The sequence below is a fragment of the Scophthalmus maximus genome, chromosome 17 (genome assembly GCF_022379125.1).
Source record: "Scophthalmus maximus strain ysfricsl-2021 chromosome 17, ASM2237912v1, whole genome shotgun sequence".
Classification (NCBI taxonomy): Eukaryota; Metazoa; Chordata; class Actinopteri; order Pleuronectiformes; family Scophthalmidae; genus Scophthalmus; species Scophthalmus maximus.
In genome coordinates this window covers 10,741,622-10,764,018 of record NC_061531.1, presented here as the reverse complement: position 1 = coordinate 10,764,018, position 22,397 = coordinate 10,741,622, and the positions used below count along the sequence as shown (strand labels likewise).

Here is a 22,397-nt window from a genome sequence, read left to right as displayed (position 1 = left end):
GATGGTCATCCCTCACTTTGTGAAGGCTCCAACACTGGTACATTTTAATCCATAAAGTTATCTCAGGCAAGTTTCCCTCTTACTTAACTCAGAAGTTTTCATTCCTACAAGACAGATATGATCTCAGGTTACACAATCGGCCTCGTTTAAAAGTGCCCTCTGTCAGAAACACTGACCGGCAGGCCGAGCCTTTTCTGCTACGGTCCCTGATCTTCAGAACCAAGCTCAAACTTGAAACCCTCTTCTCTTTTCAATTATTTTTAAGCATAGAATAAAGGAGGTGGTCACTGCCGACTGCAGTTGCTTCACTTAACGAAAAAACACATGCCTAAATAATGCCCTTTTGTATTTATTGTTGTTGCTGTGTTGATGTTGTCCTGTCTTGGCGAGGTCTCACTTGCAACAGGGGTCTCAATCTCAATGTGTTAAATAAAAGTTTGTCTCCATATCATCAGAGTTTAAAGAAGAAAGAGAACATCCACACATGGATTATTAGTCTGCCCGTGTCACGGCGGGGCAGCAGCCACAAGGGGGCAGCAGATCACTCTGAACAACAGGGAGGCCGTACAGCGCCCAATCATGAACCGAGCTCCAATCAGCTGGAGTCACGTGACCACCGGAGCGGAGGTTAGAGACTTATTTATTTATTTACTTCTTTGGGCCATTTCTGCCGCTGCTGATAGCTGAATGATGTGTATTGGCTCTGATGTGCATCACAAGTTTTTATTCCTTTATGTGTTTGGCTAAAAGAGTAGTCCGTGTAATTTTAAAATGTGGCACTTCTCGTCATTTAAAAACTTCAGCGGTGTATTTTAACATTACGAGCCCAATGGAAAACATGAAACGTGATTTATTCCACGACGCTATAAAACGTACTTGACTTTGCCACGACCATGACAGACCAATAGCTGACTCAATGCATTTTTTTTTTCCTTTCTTCCTCACTGAGGTATCACATGTCACCAGCGAGGCCCGCGGCGTTACAGTGGGGAAGTTAAAGGCACTTCCTTCTTTCCACCACAGTGGTTGAGCTCGGAGCTCATCAGTCAAACAATCGACAGTCGTGGCAATGTGGTGATCCTGGAGCTCGTCACGGGCCGCTTCGACCCGACTGCTCTTTTTTTGTCCTCCTGGCCAAATCTCGCCGGCTCCGCGCGGAGAGGAGCGCACCGGGCCGCGTCGTGCGTAAAGGGAAAGCGGTCGGACGAGCGCAGCCCTGTTTTTTTTTCTCCCCAACCCGTCCGCCACTATGGCAGCGACGTAGCGCAACTTTTTGGATCCACGGTGGATGAACGGCAGCGCTGCGACGCGCCGCGAACTTTTCACACACTTGTGGGGAAACAAGAGGGGATCGACAACATGAAGAAACAGTTCAATCGCATGAGGCAACTCGCCAACCAGACTGTTGGAAGGTGGGTGTTTGTTTTGGGTGACATCGTGTGTTAGATTGGAAGTTGGGTTGTCACAAACTTTATAGTGAAGCAGCAGCAACACTGACGTTGCTCATTTGTCCAGACCGACTGTTGCCCTCCGCTGGGGTCATCCGCCCCTCTCGTGTGGGCGGGGTCGGAAGGGCTGGGCCACGCTTTGTGCAACCTCTCCTGGGGTTTTTGGGAAAAGTAACAAAATATGTTGCGATTTAATGATGTCAAGCAGAAAGTCTTCCTCTGACATATGTGCTAGTAGTCTGTGACTTTGTCAGATTCAGGGCTGCAACTATAAAGATTATTTTGATTATTGGATATTCTGTCATTTTCAAGATAAATCAACTGATCATTTTAGTCCACAAATTGTCAGTAAATTAATAACGATGATTTACCAGCTGAAGTTGACACTGAATATATTCAACCAACTGTAAAACTCTAAGAAAAGACAAAGAAAAGCAACAGGGGGGGTCTCAAGGCTGGAATGAGCACACAAACATTTCCTGATCTGTGGTGAGAATGGAATTTAGTTTCTCCTCATACACATACACTATAGACAGTATCTATATCTGTACCATCTCCCTCACATCTCCGTCAGCAGCCACCACTGACCAATGATGTATCACAGCATTAACGGTGTCTGCAGATGGTGTTCTCATAATGTCTCTTTAAAATGACTCTCCAGCCAACACCCTGCAGGCACAAGGCCTTCTGGCGATTCCTCGTATACATTCCTGCATATGTTGTGTAAGAGCAGTAAAAGCAGAATGACAGCTTGCACACTGACATACCGTGAGGTCAGCAAATGCACACCCACTGTGGATTACTGCTGGATAGAGTTCAACATGCCAGGAATCCGCCGATGCCATTTGAGGCACATGACTAACAGAAAAGCGGGATTTAGAAAATAAATGGCCGCGATTAGGGGTGTCGTGTTCAGTGAAAGGTGGGTTAGAGGGAAGTAGTGCGTTTCTTTAAAAGTCATATACCTGCCAGCAACACAAATAAGACAAATACAACTTTAAAATTTGAATAATAAATATAAGTTGCCTGCTACTACAGAACTAGGGAAGGCGTCTGATCCAGTTCAAAAACCAGTGAATTTGTTTCCCCCGAGACAGTTTGTGATGATGTGGTTTTCTGTTTGGCACAGGAAGAGCCAGACTTGGTGGGTTTGAGTGGAGTGGGCATTTCCGTGATTGTTGAAGGGGACTCGGTTGGAGGGCTGGGGACGTCACACGGCTACAGAATATTGTTGTTTTAAAAAAAATGAGAAAGCAGATGGATTTACATGCAAGTTGCCAAGTGGTGTAAGTTAGCAGGGTAGCAGTGTTTATTAAGCCTTGCATCCCCCAGGACTTAACAAAATTTAACAAAGGTTTGATTTGGGATGAAAACGTAGGCACTGAAACTTCATATTACAAAAATATAGGAATATAAACATGGTATTCGCTTTTAGATTGGCAATACAACAGGCACAAGTCGGTGCACTTTACACCGAACGTTGCACAGTTTCTGTTCTGCTCCAGCTTTCTGTGTTGTTTTCTTTCAGGGTCTGGGCTCCAGTGTTGTGAAAGTCTATTCTTGGAACAATAGCTGCTGGCCAGAGCCAAGCTCTATCCCAGTCAAATCAATGCAAATTCAATATTGATAGGAATCTTAAGACTGCATGAAGCCATCAGAGGCGAGGCAGTGTAGCCCGTAATGTGTAATGTGATCATGTGGACGAGTGTGCCGGTGTTCTGGCTGTAGATCATCTAGCGACATCACAAGCAGCATCTCAACCTCAGTTGAACTGTTCTAATAAGCAAGTAACTACTTCACAAAATACTGTGAATGTTTTATTTGCCATCTCAGTCTGTATCAGTACTATGAGACATGCACACATTACGCTTTAACGGAGCAGGGCCGGTGTTAATCTGAGGCCCGCTGCTGAGGAATTGTACGCTCGTCGCGTGAAAGCGCACAGCAAAAGCAGTATCTGTCGAGTTCATGCCGAATCCTGCCTGCCGGCCAAGGACGGTAAAGACTTAACGGATGTTTTCACGGGCCACCGACACGGGCGGGATTTCTCCTGGTGCTGCCCGGAAGAGAAGGAGAAAGAGAGAGAGCGTGAGCAGCAGGGGAGCAAAGAGCGCTGCACACAGCTCTACAATAAAGAAAGGATGCATCTTCTGCCAATTTTGTAAAGAAAAAGCTATAAAAATATCAAATTTCATTCAGTCTGTTGCTATGACACCTGCAATTCTGCTCAGTTGGTTCCAAATTTCTCTTGATCATCCTTGGGATGGCATGTCTCTACTGCACAGATAACTGTGTGTATAAGGCCTCGTGGCTGATGATGCATATCAGAGCTAAAACCAACCCATGAGGTCGAAGGGACCGCCTGCAGAGCTCAGAGGCAGGATTGTGTTGAGGCACAGATCCTGGGAAGGAATTCTGCTGCATTGAAGTTGTCTGAGAACACAGTTGCCTCCGTAACTCTTGAAGGAAGTAGGTTGGAACAGCCAGGACTGTTCCCTAGAGCTGACCGCCCGGCCAAACTGAGCAATGCGGGGAGAAGGGCCAAACATGATGCTTACAATTGAGGCCGAACAGTTCAGTGTTGATGTCATCAGACCAGAGAATCTTGGTTCTCACAGTCTCTCAAACTACTAGTGTGGTGACGTGTCCGTCTGGCCACTCTGGTGGAGTGGCGCAGTGAAGGTTGTGCCTCTGGGAGTTCAATTAAAAATCTCTACTCAAGGTACGAGCTTCAGAGAGAAAAGTGTAGCCGAAGGGCTTTTCAGTGATCAGCGAGGATATTTCAGGCGGTGAGGTCAGCCTGTAACTGTAGGGTAGGGTGTAACGGTAGCATCTTATTTCGGAGTCTTCCAGCAGTATTAGGTACTAACTCTTGTGTGGGAGAGGGTTAATTGATCGCTGTGAGATTTAAATCTATAGTGTGCATCTGCTCTGGTCAAACGAGGGAAGTGGTCCTCGGGGGGATTTGTGTGTGGAGATGCAATACGTGGGAACGCCGGTGTGTGGTTGGTGTATCATGCTCAATATTGATAGGGTCGATCTGAGCTGGCTCGCTGGGCTCAGCAAGATTCAAGCCGAGAAATGGAGAACTATTGTTACTGTCTGACGTTGAAGTTGGGAATAATCACATACGAAGAACTGAATCTTTATCTTATTCCTAATGCTATTGGGGTGATTTTTTGCATTTTGTATACATTTCCTTGGAGTACGGTGTTAGTGTCCTATTTTCTGCAGACTCTGCTACAATGTGCTGTGTTTTTGACATCAACAAGCCACTTGGCAACTCCCAGCCTCCTCCACACAAGCATACACACCTTCCCCCTGTTGCCATAATAAACCAGGTGCATTGGACACAACAGGAAGTGTGTGTTCTGACAGGGTGAAGGAATCTGCCAGGTCCATTTAAGAAGAAAAAAGCGGCAATGGGCTTGTACATTTGTGCGTATGTGTCAAGTATGTGCACAATGTGTCATAATTATGCTTCTTGACACATCCCAAACTTGAGAGGATTACAGTAACATTATATTGTGGATTTAAGCATATTGTTCACTGTGTATTTTTGCCGCAGGCACACCGTGCAGACTGCAGACAGGTTGGGCTGGATGGAGTGATCTGCCTTAGTGTCATGCTCTCCTTTGCTGTCTGCAAATCAGCTGTTTTTCTACAACAACTTAGGTCCAAGTAGAATGGGACTCAGGAGAGCATATACCTCCACCGTGGCCGAAAAATCTTACGCATGATTGTTTAGTTCTCATTGTAGGAATATGAAAAATCTGCATACACACCAACATTTAATGGGTTCTTCTTTCCAGGCCCCATCCCTCCACCAAGTTTGGTGGAAATCGGTTTTGTAGTTTTTGCGTAATCCTGCAAACAAATTAGACAAAAAAACTGTTAGGCTTTTTCAAATTATCCATATTCTTTAGATATTTAAAGGGGATATTTGTATGTTTTTTTCATTTTTTACTCACCCAGATCTGTCAATGGTAACTCTTTTTGTCACCCTCCTTCTACTGAAGTCGGCATGCTGAATTGAAAGCTTGCATTCAAATTCAAATGCAATGCTTCATGTGTACTTGGTTGTCCTGTCTTATCTCTGTATGTAGAAGGTGCGTTTCTCGATATTTGTCATCCGTCTTTTATTGTTGGCTTCATATCTGTGTTTCTCTCGACAGGGCTGAGAAAACTGAGGTGCTGAGTGATGACCTCCTACAGGTGAATATAACATTCTCCTATGTTACTGTTATGCACATGTATTATTATTATTATTATCAAGGTGCGTCAGACACAAACTATGTCTGTTGCTGCCACTACCTGGGCAACCAAACTAAAAAATGATCTAAAATTTGACACTATACATTGATGACTTTCAGTCATTTGTATAAACTGACACTCAAACCAAGTATGAGCAATGTGGAATGGCGGTGTAATGGTGTTGAAGGGCTTTTTGAAATGTCGGGCTGTTGGTGTTTTCTCTCTGTCTGTTCTATTGTGGAATATATCTAATCTGAAATCCCTTCCTTTGTATTGCCTGCGTCTGCCATTGTCGCTTCAGTTTGTAAAATGTAACCAAGCAGCAACATCCACCACATTTACTTTGGAAACGTGTGTAGAAGCGGTAGACGTTCAATTTTTAGTTTTTTATTTCATCTGTTAGCCATGCAGGTTATTTCCCCAATCACTGTCCAGCCCAGTTTGTTTTAGAAATACTGCTTCTCTTTTAGACGTCGTATTCTGAACGAGGTTAAGTGCGGAAGTTATCATTGGACTTGCAAGTTCTCCTCAAAGGCCTGTTAAAGCCATCAGGCCACAGCTGCTTGTTGATGCCAAGCCGCTCGGCAGACTTGGAGGAGGCCTACAACTGTTCGAATTGAAAAAAAACTAAAAGTCTCACTACACTATTCGGGAGTCTGTCATTCAGTAATGCCTCGCCAGCTTAGAGGTTTGGCTTTGGAGCAAAAGTGCCTCATGGATTTCCACTTATGGCAAACCCTGGCAATGTTCTGTTGTCTTGAAAATCCTCCTGGAGGGTGGGTGTGTGTGTGTGTGTGTGTGTGTGTGTGTGTGTGTGTGTGTGTGTGTGTGTGTGTGTGTGTGTGTGTGTGTGTGTGTGTGTGTGTGTGTGTGTGTGTGTGTGTGTGTGTGTGTGTGTGTGTGTGTGTGTGTGTGTGTGTGTGTGTGTGTGTGTGTGTGTTTTGCTGGCTAGTGAAACTGAGATCACCGCTAGGAAAGGACTGCAATTAGCCACAAGAGAATGCGAGAGAGACGGAGCATGTTCACAGGAGAATGGAGCTTTTGTTTGAGGAAAGTAAAGGTGAACGAGTGAAGGAAAAAGCTTTCAATAACCCTCCTTCAGTCATGGAAGTCAACGTTTTATGGCACGCAGTACTGAACTCTGAACCCCATGTGGTTCGCACGCAGTGACACGCAGCGCTTGTGTGAGCAAAACAAGTATTTCTCACTGAATGTGAACAAATACACGTTTGCATGTAGTCAAGACAGTCTTGCCACATTTTTGCTTTAACAATGGAAAGAGTTGAATTTAGCCACATATGTCGCTGTCCTCATGGCACAGAGCGCTAACTGGCCCAACCCTTCCCGAGAATGTTTTCTGCTTCCTCTCATCTTTGGTCCTTGTCCTGAGCGACAGGAGCTTTGTGCTGCGTTAGACATTCCTTTAGCTCCAGTTCTCAGCGAGGAATGTGATTGTCAGGCGATCAGCGTGGTGGAAGTGGCCTTTGGATGTCGCTTAACAGCTCGGGCCCCAAGTTGCCAAGTCAGAATCTGTGGTTTTTAAGAAATGACAAAACAACATTAGTTGGTCACTGAGGGAACATTTATCAGTCGTTTGACTGATATGCTGCCTGATTACAGTTGTTTCTATAAAATGTGTAGCTCATAGTTCACCGATAATAATAGACTGATCAATATCAGCACTTTGATTTCATCACACTAGTTTTCCCCTCTTTCTAAACATGAGCAGACAAAGAACAGTTTTTACCTTTCCCCTCCTCTCACCCCCTTTTCTGAAATACGACACTTCCATCATGGTGTCGTAGTCGTCTTTTTCTTTTCCATTTTTCCGTAGTCCTTTGCATCGGCTGAGGCATTTATCCTGTTCGGACACGTCCTGCCTCGGTGGGAGATTTGAGGAGGCTGTCAGACTGGATTGCGTAGCTGCCTGTCAGGCTGAAACTGGCCCCCTGGTTCAGTATCTCGAGTTGGGATACACAGCGGACTGTTTTTGTTGTGGAAACTGTACTATACTCATCTTATACTGTACATCAACCAGGAATTAGTCAGCTATAACCAGTTGGTGAGCCAATGGAAGAGTTAGTATAGAATATTGATGCCACTCTCACATCACTATAGCTGCTTTCCGACATGTACTGAAGTCCGGAAAGTTTGTATGTGAGAACGGAAATGCAGCACCGGACATTTTCCGTAACTTTTCCTGCCGGCCCCATTTGTAAAAAAAAATCCGGATAATGTCTGAGTAATCGGCCCATGTGAGACTACAGAAGGAAAGTGTCCGGAAAATCTCACAGTGAGCGAGTGGACATGTGGATGACTATTAACAACAACAACACTGTTTTCCTCTGCCTCCCGTGTGGACTACCCAGACGCCCATAATAGTCCTTGCCCAATATTATGCAAATACAAATCACCTTTTTCAGGTTCCAATAATGTTCTGTAGAGCTGGAGAACCTGGGAACATAAGAATGACTCCTCTATCCAATTACCTGGGGAGCTTTAAAGGTGCAGGTCTGTGGACTGCAGCTTCATGCTCAGCGTACAGAGGGTGAGGGTGTTTCAATCTTCTCATCAAACCACTAAAGCTACATTTAAACTGTAAAATATGTAAACTTTAGCACATTTTTCGTAGAGAGATTCCATCAAAAATATTCCACTGTATACACACTGTTGCATGCGTGTCTGCACAGAGTTATATTTTCACAGTTAACATGTGGTTTTGGCACGGTGGGGCCCAATGTAATATCTTTTCATGGGTCCCTGCCGGCACCCCTGCAGTCCACCAGCCCGTCAGTTAACCAGCAATGCAGTCAGCAAAAGCAGCTCAAAGCCCGAAAACAAAACTGTATCCACCCGCCCGGCTCGTCTGTGACTCACTAAACATTCCGCAATTTCTGCTGTGGCAGGTCAGAGGTCGTCTGCTCATTTTCCTCACTGCTTTTATTGCTGTCTGAAAAAAAAGTGACTGTCCTTTGTAAACCTTTGGACAGCTACATAACCGGAGATGCTGGAGGAAGGGATTGTCTCTGTTGTGTTAATCGTGTGTCTGTGCTTGTCTGTTCCTATGATCAGGGAGATCCTGCTATTTTTCCTCTCTCTTTAACTCTTTGACTTCAATTTGTTGGGGTGTTTCTGAGTGTCTCTGATTCCTTCATTGACTTTCGCCCAGAGGCCAGATCTCCTGTGAGCACAGTAAAATCCTGCTCCCGAGGGTCATTTGGTGTATAATCAAAGAAAGCTCTTTCAATAGGCACAGACAATACGATCACCCAGTGTATCCAGCCCACACTGCAGTCAGTCAGTCAGTCACTCAGTTCCCCTTTCTTTCCTTCTTGGCTCTGAGCGCTGGAAGTCTGGATCCGATCGAGCCGTCACCAGATAGAGCTAGACTTCCATGCATTAATCAGAGCTGGGGATCAGCTGAATGATGAGCGAATCTATTGGATCCAGACAAAAAAAGCCAGGTCCAGCTGTGTTCTGGCAATGAGCACCAGCTGCAGGAAAGAGGGAGGGGGATGTCTGAGTGAGAGAGCAAGAGCTTGATATCCAGTAGTGGGATGAACTCAAATGTTTTGGCTGCCTGAACGGTAGAAAGTCTACCTGAAAGGACTGGAAAGTGGGATATGGTAATGTGGTAATATAATGAATGAGTGCAGTGCTCGTAGTTCAGGGTTTGAAACATGCAAAACCAGAAGTATAACGAGCAGATCCGGCCACCATTATTTGCCGCGAAGAGAACAGCAAATTAGTGAGGATAAAAGTAAAGGAAGACGAGTGAGAGAAAGATGGGGATCAGACCTTCAGATGTTGCGACATAACTGCACGTTGTTGTTTACAGTGAAGCGGGAAGAGGAAGTGAAGACTTAGATGAGAGACTGTTAGTTTAGTTTGATGCAAAATCAAACTGTCACTCACGCTACAAGCACAACAAGAGTCTTTTTCAAAAATAGCAAACTAAATTATGTTGATTATGTTGGCATAAATATATTCAGTTCTCTTCAGTAATGTAAGGAAACCGTCTGCCAGAGACTTGAAATTTGAGACTTTTTTTTCTGTTGGTTAACTTTACTTGACCGAGCAAAAGACCGATGTGAAAACTCTCACTTTCAGGGACATGCTGTTGTCATGAAGTACTTTCATTTGCATTTTTTTTATATTGCTGAGGTTATGTTATCTATAAACAGTTTCTTAATTGATTTTCCATAAACTACGTAATATATGACTGTATGAATTGGTATTGCTAGAATTATATAAACCGCAAAAGAGAGACTCTGCAGGATCGGTATTGGCTCATTGATTATGACCTTTGTTAAGTGGACTTGGAAGTTACAGTTTCTACGTCTATGTTATGTTAGATTTGGGTTTATTCCAATGAGTTCCTGTAGTGACGTAGATTCATTTAAAACGGCAAAAAGACTGAGTTTATCAGGAGAGAAAAAGGTCTAATCCGTACATCCGACTCTACAACTGAGGTAGAAGGTAGAAAATCTACCTTAAAGTATGTTATGCTCTGGAAAATGGGATTTTGTAATGTATAAGTACATTGCTCGTCGTAAAGGATTTAAAACATACAAAAGCAGCTATAAGGTCCTTAATACCTCATCATGGAGTGCAACCAGTAGGTCGGGCCACCCTCTGGGTTACTTGATAGTATCTGAGCGTAGAAGTTTCACTTGTCGAAACAACACGTCTTTCCCTCTTCTCAGGCCACAATCCCTCACGGTCTGTACTTGATCTGCCCACGGCTCGTTCCGCCCGGCCGTCACCGCCGCCTGTTGTAACACTGGACGCTGCAGGAAAGAGCTGGACAAACAGCACCGACATCCTCCATCACTTCTCAATAACACACGCAGGATGGAAAGTTTACAGATGCATGCGCTCGGTTGCCGTATCTGTGTTTTGATTTGTTGCCCTCACCTGCTTCGTTTCTGTTCGGCAGGGAAATCTGCACGTGTCCCGAGTGGGTTGATGCACCACGACACACGTTGCGTTCACCCTGCTTTAAATCTGTTGACTGAATTCCTCTCACAGTAGGCTGTTCTGATTTTTATGATAACTGCATGTTTTGTTTGTTTTTTTAAATGTACATACACAGATCGAGAGGCGGATGGAGCTGGTGCGTTTGGTGTCGCACAACACGCACAAGAGGCTGGTGTTCTGTCTGCAGGGTCAACTCGGCACAGACACTGAGAAGAGACATGTAAGAAGCATCAAGTTCGGTTTCTCTTTCACTCACTTTTACTCTAGTTTCAGTCAGCAGCTGCACTTTGTAGACAAACTTATCTTACTATCTCAGCGTGTTAGCGACAAAGTATTTCCATTTTTTTCAAGAGCCACGCAGAGATCTACTAGTGTGGCATGTGGCTACTGAATCACTGACCCTATTATCAGATTAGTATGGAACTGCTATCTTGTGCTGTGAGCACATAGCATCTCTTCTTACGTAACACAAATATGTGCAGGACTCAGGAGAAAGAGATTCAGCACTGGCCTCCTGCCAACTTCACGGTGTACCCCAAACACACACACACGCACACGAACACACATACACAGAAGGAAGGAATCAGTTATATGTTACTTTGTCATACTTTACATTACTCTCTCACTTAAATCTTCTAAATTGTGTATGGTGTGTACGAGCAATTTCTGCAAAAAATTGAAAATGATGCGATTACATCATAATTTCTGCAAAAAAAATTTGAAAATGATGCGATTACATCATAATTATGGTTGAGAAATAAACATTAACTAATTGCCAAAAACCCAAGATGTGGATCATTGGGTTCACTATTTTTTCACCACAGTTTTGACAAAACCAAATTAGAAAAGCAAACATGGCAAACCAAACAGACATAAGGGGATATGCATACTGGTTCTTCTGCACTCTTTTTTTTTTTTTTTAAATTAACCAAAACTGCCAAATGTGCTGCTCCACTTGCAGAAAAAGCTGCCCCTGACGACGCTGTCCCAGGCCATGCAGGAGGGAGGCGGCCAGCTGGGAGACGAGAGTCTGATTGGGTGAGATGGGGAAATTTGACGACAGGATTTTATTGCATGCAAGACCTGTTCTGGCAGTTTTTAAACAGCACACAGCCCAAAACAGACAGACCAAACAATGGCTCTAGAGAGGACCTGTTGTTTTACACTACACCTGAAGGCAATAGGTTTTTAACCTACACCCGTAGGCTACCTCCACATTACTACAAAGTTTTTGAGTGCCTAAAATGGAGGCGTTAGGAAACGCTGCTCGCCCCGTTTTAGTTTGAAAATTCTGGGGCTGCGTTATAGTACGGCCGAGCAGCAGTCAAGGCGAAACATTGTGAACACTTACTGTCACAGTAACAGTTCCACCTCGTGCTCAGTCCAAGGAAAGAAATCCCTCTCACTTTTCACCATTGCCGTTTCTCGTTCCTCGGAAGAGGAGGGGGATGTGAGGAGTATATAGAGGGATGCACTTGACGACTTCACTGCTAGATGCCACTAAATCCTACACACTGAACCATAAACACATGGTAACAGTCCTATTTGTGTCCATTCCTGTCTGTGTCTGCGCGAACAGCAAGATGATGGATGTGTGCGGGGAGGCAGAGAGCAGGTTAGCCACTGAGCTGATGCAGCATGAAGTTCAGCTGGAGAGAGACATCCTGGATCCCCTTAACCAGCTGGCTGAGGTGAAGACACTGACACAGTTTCCCCCCCACGCCATACTCGCTTACATGCACGATTCACATTGACAAAATGTTCTCACTGTTTTTTATCTAACAGGTAGAGATTCCCAATATACTGAAACAGAGGAAGCAACTCGCCAAGCTGGTTCTGGATTATGACTCGGCCAAGACCAGGTACACCTGCTTATATTCTGCAGTTGGTGGTAAATACAGCCTGTATTTAGTGTTAACTGTGTTATTTTGTGTTATGTGCTGCATATTTAGAGAATGAGTTCAACTGTTCTTACACTTTGCGATGTGAATATGTACAAAAGTTTGCACAATGAGAAAGTGTTTGAACAAGTTCTTGGCCCGCAGGTGGTACCAGGCATCGAAGTCCTACAACCAGGCCATGGCAGCTAAGGCCGATTCGCTCAAGGACGAGATGGACGAGGCTCTGAACAAAGTAGAAATATGCAAGGTAGACTGTGTTAGATCTTTCCTGTAGCGCACAGGTCTATTGATTTACTACTAATAAAATATTTGTCGATGTTGTAACGGTGTCAAAATGCTGTACCAATCGGGGTGGTTTGGGTGGGCCGTGGTTGCATTATTTAATGGAAAGTAGTGACTGTACATTCCAGCCAGGGCCTTTTCATCAGGTTAGGATAATATCTAATGAAGTGGCTGAACAAAGGAGGCCTTGTAGCAGGAGTGGTTCAAGAACAAACACACTATGATGCACATTATTAGGAGCATGAACAGTATTTAAAGGTCATTGATTTGTCATCTGGAGTTCGTCTGTGCCTTAATGAAAATATTCTACAGCAGACGGTTTAAGGTTGCCATCATACTTGCCATGTGTGGATATATTTTTATATATATATATATATATATATATATATTTTTTATCATCAACAGGACCAGCTCTCTGCAGACATGTACAACTTTGCATCCAAAGAGGGAGAGTATGCACGATATTATGTCCTGGTGAGTGCACCTTTGTTTAGTTTAAATGACCTTCAACAAGAAAATGTGATGCAAATATGGTCTGTTCCCCTATAACCGCATTAGTATGAGACACAACTTTAACTTCTGCTGCACTTTATTTTGTCTGTGACTTGTGTTTATTTTTTGTTTATGAATATCAGTTATTAGAGACCCAGGCAGACTACCACAGAAGGTCATTGGCAGCTCTGGAGGCAGCGATACCAACAATCCAAATCCAGCAAGGTGAACAGACGGCAAGACATTAACATCTATCTATTTAAATAAATGCATAGTAACTATCATAGCTTCATTTAATTGTATATATTGTAAATAATCACAAGACTTTTTACTGAGCAGGTGTTTTTTCTTGGAGCATTAACAAAAAGTTATGGACATGTGATACTGATTAAAAAAAGGTTAAGTAATGTCAGATGTTCCTGCTGCCAAAGCAGAGAGGAGAAAAGTAGTTCATGTCTGATGAGGTCAATCTGAATTCATAATCATGAGAAACATTTAACAAGGGTGTGGATTGTTTTTCTACTAAAAAAACGAGGGTTCAGCTTTTATTTCCAATGCTCTTGTTATTCTGAGCTGCAGTGACCGAATAAAAGAGTAGAAACATCATCACTGTGAGGAATCAAGATGCAAACAGCTGGAACAGCAAAATAATTCGACTGATCTTTAAAAAACAAACATCTCTTGCTCTTTATTATTTGTATTAAGGGAACTGGATTTCCCCTACTATGATTTTTTTCTGATACAAGCATGTTTCCACTTGGCTGTTTTTTTAAAATGATAAAGACAAGACGGGGAAAGTTTCACTTTGACAGCAGAGCAGACGTGAAATGCTGTTTAACATTAAAATGAGTGTTAAGACACGTATGATGTATTTCTCACCCAGACTCCTGGATGGAGAAGCCGGCGTTCGGTACGGCCCTGGAGGAGCACCTGAAGAGGAGTAACCGCGAGATCGCTCTGCCGCTGGAGGCCTGTGTCATGATGCTGCTGGAAACCGGCATGAGGGAGGAGGTACGGATGGAATCACGGAGAGAGAGAAACTGTGGTGAACTAGGGTAAAGTTGAGGGTTAATTGACTAAAAATTGAACTTACCCGTGCCGAACTGCTCCACTCTGTCAGGGCTGGAAGGAGAAGTCGGTCATGTGGACTGCTCTCTAGAAATGATTGAAAGTACAGTCTGGAAACATCTGTGGCCAACTTGTGGTCAGCTTGCCTTTGGGCGGCGGGAAAAAGCCCCGTGTACGAGTGTGTGTGAGTGTGTGAGTGCACGCACACAGGCATCTGTTGTCCATTACCGTGTAAATGTAACGGAATCACTCGACTCCCCAAGGTGGACAGAGTTTATAGACGGAAACAAAACTCTTGCTGTGTAACTGTCTGATATTCATCCCGATAGTGTCACATCTCTGTTGGTTGAAAAGCGCAATTCCTCTATTGACTATTGACTAACGGACGGCACATTACACATTTTGCATGCGGTAACTTCTCCTTTCCTGATGCCAGACCAGATTCACTTCTTTCATTTTCACCAGTAAATGTCCTCCTTGCAGGGACTCTTCAGAATAGCCGCTGGAGCGTCAAAGCTGAAGAAGCTCAAAGCAGCGCTGGACTGTTCCACCTCGCAGCTCGAAGAATTTTACTCTGATCCCCACGCTGTCGCAGGTAAAACCTCTTCCTGCCAACGCATGAAAAAGTGACACCCACATCTGGTCCAGATCAATTTCCCCAAGCTTTTCTTCTTTACACACAGGAGCTCTGAAGTCCTACCTCAGGGAACTTCCTGAACCTCTCATGACTTTTGGCCTTTATGATGAGTGGTTACAGGCGTCCAAGTAAGAGGACAACACACACAGACACGGCTCCTTTTTAATGTCCTGTAAAACAAACTCAAACTCTGAGCTAATAAGCAGTCAATACATTGCCGAAGCAGCCGCTTTAAATATTCTGGCAAGTTATGTAACAAGACGATATCAAATGTGTGTGCGGTTTCAGTGTGTCGGACCCCGACAAGAGGCTTCAGGCCCTGTGGGTGACATGTGACCATTTGCCAAAGACTCACAAAGCCAACCTCAGGTGAGAGCATCTTCAGTTCTATTAGTTACGGGTCGAAAAGTAGAAACAAGTCTCAATATAGCTACGGTATACGTCATTTTGATTCCTCATAAGACATGTGATAGATCTGAAGCTGCGGTTTCTTGGAGATTTCAAAGCAATGGCCTCTGTTGCAGGTATCTGGTGAAGTTTCTTGCGAAACTGGCCCAGGACAGTGAAGTGAATAAAATGACTCCCAGCAACATCGCCATAGTCCTGGGACCCAACCTGCTCTGGGCGAAGACAGAGGGGTAACGAAAAACAAAAAACTCTTCACTCACATTACTGTTGTTGTTTCTGCGAGCAAAGTGAAGCTATTGTTGATCAGGGGAACTGACCTCGCTCTCCCTTCCTCGTCCGTCTGTCTGTGGTTGTGTCAAGAACGCTGGCAGAGATGGCGGCAGCCACATCTCTCCATGTCGTCGCCATCATTGAGCCCATCATCCAGCATGCTGATTGGTTCTTCCCTGAAGGTAAAACATCCGTCAGGTGGTTCATTTTCTAACAACTACCTGGGATGTAAGAGTACATGTACATGTTAGAGTAAACAAAATAAAGTATTGGACAAGGACATAATGTCTAGACTTCTGAACGTCGTCATTGTCTTTTTGTTTCATGCTCTTTCAGAGGTGGAGTTCAACGTGTCGGGCATGTTCGCCATGCCGACCCACCCGGCCACCCCGGACCCTGACCCCGGCCTGGATCGGAAACGCCCTGGCAGCCTTGTGGGGCAGGATGGGGACAGTCACACTGCCCGTAAAGACAGGTACCTGTCTCGCCCCAACCTCAGCCTCAGCCTGCCCCTCACCCTCCCGTCCCGTCCCAAGACACTGAGCAGGCAGGAGTCGCGGGGCCCAGCCGTGTCGGCCCTCTATGTAGTGGCCGACGAGTCCATCACAGTCACTGAGACACCCACTGAAGATCTGCCCAGTCCAGACTTCAAGGCTGTGCCATAGTCTAATGTAGAAAAAGAAGGGAATGATGTTCATTGTGATTTTTGCACCACATTTACTGTTGATGTTCTGGTGATTTCAGCACAAGCTAATCAATTGTTTTCCTCAAGGTTGGTACAGAACATGTTGAAAAAAGCAGTTCCCTTACAGATATTTTAAGGAAACTCAAAACATTTTCAATATTGCTGGATTGCCACTTTGTCTCGAGTTATAATTCTCTTGTGTTGCTCTTGTGTACTCTTGTGTTGCCTCCTATTTCCAATTAAAGCCTAGGTCACACCGTAGGTTGCTGGTTTTATGTTTTGTGTGGGCTTCCTCTGTTGCGTTTTGTTTGTATGGTGCAGCATCTGTCTCCTCTGTCCCTGCAGTGACATCGCAGTTCAAAGCTGTTGTGTTTAAAATGTCACTGTCACAGGGTTTCACGTCTTTTTTGGGGGGTTTCTTCTTTCTCGGGAAGTTGCGTCTCGTTCTGTCTCTGGCACCATCTCCTTCTCTCTGTCTGTCTCTGCTCTCGCTGTTTTTCTGTCTTTAGGTCTCTTTTACTCTGTCTGATGGCGTCTGGTTTGCCCTCCTGAACTCTCTCCCCCTCTCCCCCCTCCCTAGCACTGTTAACAAACAGCCGGAACCCACTCCACGTAGATCCAGCGCTGTAAATAGAAAGCAGCCTCAGCTAACCTCACCCACCTTCCAACCCCCATTGCCCCCTCTGGAAGCCGGGGGTCCTACCCAGCCTGAGCCCCAGCTTCAGGCTCCGTCCCCGGCTGTAGAGGCTGATCAGCCTGGTTTGAGCGGAGCTGGTAGTGCTGTTGCCGGTGTTGTTGGTGGTGGTGGTGGTCTGGGTGGTGGGGTCCAGGTAGCCACAGTGCAACCTCAGGTTGTAACGCAGCTCAGCGCAGAGGAGAGCAGGTAAGGAGCGAGCTGAGGTCGAAAGAAAATACGCCACCGCCTGCTCGCAGCCAATCAGCCAATCTGGAGCTCTACCAGCCCTTTGTTTGTCCTGTGTTTGATTGGTCTTTGAGTTGACAGTTCTCATGCTGGAAATCATAAAATAGAAAAATCATACGAATAACAACGTCTACAACGGCTCAAATTTGGCTTCATTTTAACGAATGTACTGCAATGAAAATCACATTATGCTTTGTCGACAGACAACTTTGAACCTCTCCCTGCTTGTTGTGATGATTGACCAAACTATTTTGTTCATTTTATTTTGAAATGTCTCTCTGTCTGCCTGCCTCGTTGGTGTTGTCTGAATATGCATGCAACACATAACCAAACCTTTGCTCAGTCTTTTGAAATTCTTTTATTTTCTGATCTTGTATCCTCTTATCTACACTTTTCTCCCAATTGCTATTTTCAGTTATTCCTCATGTCATGATCTTCATCTAACAGAATTAGCATTTGAATGGAATTTTGTGCAGTTTTTTCCACATATTTTGCATGAGTTTTCTACACTGATGCATCACTCGCTTGTTGAATGGAAAGTAAATGACGTGTCGATGGTTTAACATTTAGATTTATTGTATTTCCCCAGCCCAGCCCGTGATCTTGTGTCTACCCCCCCTCCCCAGAGGAATGGTTCGGCCCATCTTACAGTAGGAACCCCCCACTCTCAGGGTGGGTCCAGGGGGCCTAGTCCACATATGGTCCGCAGAGGTAAGAGAATGTGGCGTATATGCTTTTAATATGATTAATATTATTAATATCATGAGATAATATTTTATTTTCTCTAAAGGAACCAAGAAGCAGGCCCCAGCTCCACCAAAACTGGCCAGCCCCTTCACCACCCAGACACCTGGCTCCCCTCATCACCCGCCCATCACACCCCGACGCTACTCCAGCAAAGACAGCCCGATCCACGCTCCGAGCCACCCACCCCCGCAGCCTCCGCAGCCCCACCAGGCCCAGGGGGAGACAGAGTCCTCTCCCCCCAGCACTCCCACCCCTCCTGACACTCCACCTCACGATGGACCCCACTCCCATCCGCTGTCATCCTTCCACTCTGGATCTCTCCCTCGCCCCTCCAGGCCAGCCCCAAGGCCACGACCCCGACCCCACATGCCGCCGCCCCCACAACCTGCAGCTGACGACAACGGAAATGGCCTCTTGAGCTCCGCCTCCAAGATCATAACAGGTGAACACTTTGTCCCTTGTGCCTCATAAATCCAGTGCTTAAATACTGCTATAGAGAGTCGTAGTATCAGGGATCTTGTGCTGTAGAATTATATTTAAATGGTTGTAAAAAGCAAACTAGTTTACAGTCAGATGTAAGAATTAAGACACCAAGCAGCGGAAACGAACAAAAAGACAACAAGGTTTTGGCCTTCTTAAACTGTAACAACAATATTGGTGAAGAAGCCCTCCTCTGTATGTGTTTTCGCACTCAACATCAAGTTATTATTACTACATAGTTGCAGTATATTATATTTGCATTAATGTTTAAGAGACATATTAATGTTGTAGCTGTAGTTGAGGTGCAGCTAAGTGATTGCAGCATACTGTTGAGTTGTTTGTCATACTCTATCATCATATATCATCATATATTTTGAATGGAAAGTCATAATCTGCAAAGTAATACACTTAAACTATAGCTATCAAGTTAATATATTAAAATGTACACACACACACACACACACACACAATTTTTGCCAAATCTCTTAAGTGAAAGTAGTAATACCAGTGTAAAAAAAACATAAGTAAAATCCTGATTTAAAAATTTACTTTAGATTAAATCCAAATTCATTAGCATCAAAATATTGACAGAAAAGATGATTTGAGAATAATAATAATTAATAATAATGTTTATCATATAACTGGATTATGTTTATTGATGCATTCATTTGTTCTTCAATACTTTTGATTACTTTATATACTTCTGGGTACTATGTGATTCATAAGTGTACATCTTAATGTGTTTTTATTTTGTATTTAATTTTATTATAGTTTTTAAATCAGAGAGGGTTAAAGTACAAATTTTAAATGCAAATATAGAAAGTACACGTACCTCCAAAATGTACTTTAGTAGTTATAGTAGTAACAGTAAATGTACTTTAAACTACTGTAATCTTCCTTCATTATTAAACTTGGTATGTTTAGTGTTTATTTCTACAAAGTAAACACACACACCCTCTACCTGTGCAAATGGCAAATATATCTAATCTGAATCTGAAGGCAGCCAATGAATAAAGTAAAATAAAATAAAGTTAACTGTGTATGTAGTGAAAAACTCTTGCAGGTATTTTACCTAAAGGATTTTATAACCCCAGAATACATGGAACAACAGTGCATAGTAAAATTGCATAAAATAGACGCCACAAACAGCTTCTGTGATGTTTAAAATCATTAAAAATGGTTTTCTTTGTCCGGGCATTGACAGAAATCCCCCTGCTAGTCGTCTGCGGACACTGTAATCAACATTGAGCGGTTTCGGCGTCTTCTCACGGCATGTCTGTATTTAGCTCTCTGGCTTGTGGTTTCACTTTCTCTAAATGCATCACACACTGAATGTAACTGCTGATCCGAAGCATGACAGGATATGTGTAAATATTGCAGATGTCTGAGCTGGCAGCCTGAGATGAGCTTTGCAAAGGCAGGTAATGGTAAGGGTCTGACTGGCTGATGCACTGGCCTCGCTTCTGTGTCCACTTGCATGTTTGTGTGTCTTTGTGGGGAAACAGGGCAGGCGTTTGCTCCCTTCAGCGTGTAATTGTTGCAATACTCATACTATATACATATTTATGTATATTAGTATGTATTTTTCTTGCACTTTAACCCAACACTAACATGCTTGTGATCCCCACACCATCTCCGACGCTGTGCTCAACTTTCTGTAACGTGTCACTAACCGTACTAAACCAACCGTGTGTTGTTATTCTGTATGTGCACTGCAGCCTCTCCCTGAACAGATCATTGCAGAAAATGTTAAGATTAACACACCAAGGATACATTCATAACTGCCTCCAGCACTAAAAACGTTGCTTAACTGGAACTAAATATGCAATATTGACTATATTCGATAATGAGAGCAATCCTTGGTGTCTTACTGAGTGTGTAAACGTGGCATGTGTACATCCCGCAGTTTGAAATTGTGTGTCAGTGTGTTGTTATGTTTAAAGTTTGGTTAATTGATTTAACTCAAGTTCAACACGTGTCTAAACTGATCTGTTTGCTGACCCGTCCTCCATAACTCTCCTGCACAGACGGAAACCTGGTCCTAAAGGGGATCGGACGAGCCCTCATCCCCGAGGTGATTGTGGACCAACAGGGGGAGAACTCTGCTGGTCAAGAGCCCACCTCCGCCCCAGCCCCACCGCCGGACTCAGAGAGCACCGCTCTGTGAGAGGGGGGGAAAAAAAGAGGGATCGCTTGTCATCGAAATCCTCCTCCTGATTTGAATGTTTAGAATCAAAAATCACACAGGTAACCCAGAATGCATCAGTTCCCCTCAAGCTCTTCACGCTCCACTCACACGTTGCCACTCTGCGCTCTGGGGGGGAAATGGCTGCCTTTTCTTTCTGACACCAAACAGAAACCGAATTTTATTACAGTGATAGCTTAAACACAAAACCCCTGTCAATCACGTTCCATATTGGACTTCAGGTTGAACTCTTTTTTTTTTTTTTTTTGCTCTATATACTGCTGGATGTTTTGAGATTGGACTACAGGAGCCTTGCTAGACTCAAGGCTAATGGAACTTTAAACATGCAACCTCAACAATATACTGTAGCAGCTGAACTCAAAGATAGCGGGTGAAGCATTTGAAGCTTTCAATTTTCACCTGCTGCCTCTTTTTCAAATCGTGCGATTCATTTCATCGTGGTAGGAGTTAAAGATTAAGTGCTGACAGAGATCTGTGGATTTGGTTTTAGGCACCAGGTCGGACGGCATGGACCCAAAGATTTTGTTTTATTCAGCAGCACAGTTAACTGGAGCTTTTTGAGTGTTAGCCAGTCACCGGTGATCTATTTATCATGAAACAGGATCGCATTGAGACATTGTCTTCTGGCTAAATGTGATGTTCAGCTGAGAAGGGCTTTTGAATACATGTCACAGGCTTAGGCACCGTACAATAAAAGACCAAAGACGTGGCCGGGGGCCAAAGAAGCTGCTTGGTTTGTTTTAAGGTTGTTAATGACCAAACATTTTTGGCAAGAGTGCAATATAAAAATGCAGTCCTCTTCCTGTACTGTCCTCTCCGCAGTAGACACATTTATTTTAGGCTTTTCAGGCAGTTTTCCTTCAACGTCATATTGATCCAGTGGGGTAGAATTTAGTGTTTTCCATCAGATTTTATTTTCATTTCTCGATTTACGTTAAGTTCAAAATTGCTCAAAGATGAGCTTTTATTATGAAAAGGGATTATTTTTTTTCCTCCACTAAATTTATTGCAATTAAGAGAAACTGATTTTCATCACATAGCTTGTAAGAGATCGCTCCCTCTCGAAGCTACGAGCAAATGCAGCCAAATAATTCAAATCATTGTGGGTTTTTTTACTACAGTGGACAATGTTTACCTGGTTGTGGTATTTTCAAGCTCTTTGATTTTTTTTTGTGTTTCTCAGCATTTATGTTTGTTTTTTTCTGCACATGTTGCATCATACAGTGCATCATTACTCTCAATAATAAAAGACTTTTAAAGTTTTACAGTGTTTTAATTATCTTCTCAATGTCCTTTTGACAACTTACTGATCTAGTAGAAAGAAAACAAACTGCATGTGATTTTTGGAGCCTCTCAAATTCCGGAGCTCAGAGCGAATGCCCGTCCGATGTTCACTCTTGTGTTGTCTCTGCTTTTGTTTCTCCATCAACGGGAATCTTTTTCTCTTGTGAGGTTGAGTTGTTTTTGTCAATTGGGTTGTTCCAACGTCTGCTAATTTTCCATCACTGTACATAGATAACAGGAGGAAGATGTTTCTTTTATTTGTTTTGGTTTACACAATGCGTGACGCAGTTCCTTGTGCCGTTAAAACGAGTCGTCATTTTTCCATGAAAACCA

The 22,397-nt window shown here is 43.8% G+C and overlaps 1 protein-coding gene across 7 annotated transcripts; it reads left to right on the top strand.

Annotated features, from left to right (window-relative positions):
• Positions 1-678: 678 nt before the first annotated feature.
• Positions 679-22,042, top strand: arhgap17b (Rho GTPase activating protein 17b). Of its 7 annotated transcripts, none has more exons than XR_004785931.2 (22): positions 679-1,412; positions 5,624-5,663; positions 10,798-10,902; positions 11,644-11,720; positions 12,262-12,373; positions 12,468-12,544; positions 12,728-12,830; positions 13,271-13,339; positions 13,501-13,582; positions 14,241-14,368; positions 14,909-15,020; positions 15,109-15,190; positions 15,351-15,431; positions 15,587-15,700; positions 15,831-15,922; positions 16,077-16,215; positions 17,006-17,308; positions 17,937-18,058; positions 18,138-18,536; positions 19,779-19,848; positions 19,955-20,001; positions 20,602-20,739. XR_004785931.2 is itself a non-coding variant. In XM_035615405.2 (21 exons), exons 1-20 carry the CDS (start codon positions 1,360-1,362, stop codon positions 19,960-19,962), a joined length of 2,298 nt encoding a protein of 765 aa, XP_035471298.1. In that variant the 5' UTR covers positions 680-1,359; the 3' UTR covers positions 19,963-20,001; positions 20,602-20,739. The 7 variants fall into 7 exon arrangements, 5 of the variants coding, with proteins under 5 accessions (XP_035471297.2, XP_035471298.1, XP_035471299.1 ...); XR_004785932.2 differs by having other exon boundaries at positions 19,955-19,995; positions 20,602-20,738; XM_035615405.2 differs by lacking the exon at positions 19,779-19,848 and having other exon boundaries at positions 680-1,412.
• The last annotated feature ends 355 nt before the right edge of the window (positions 22,043-22,397 follow it).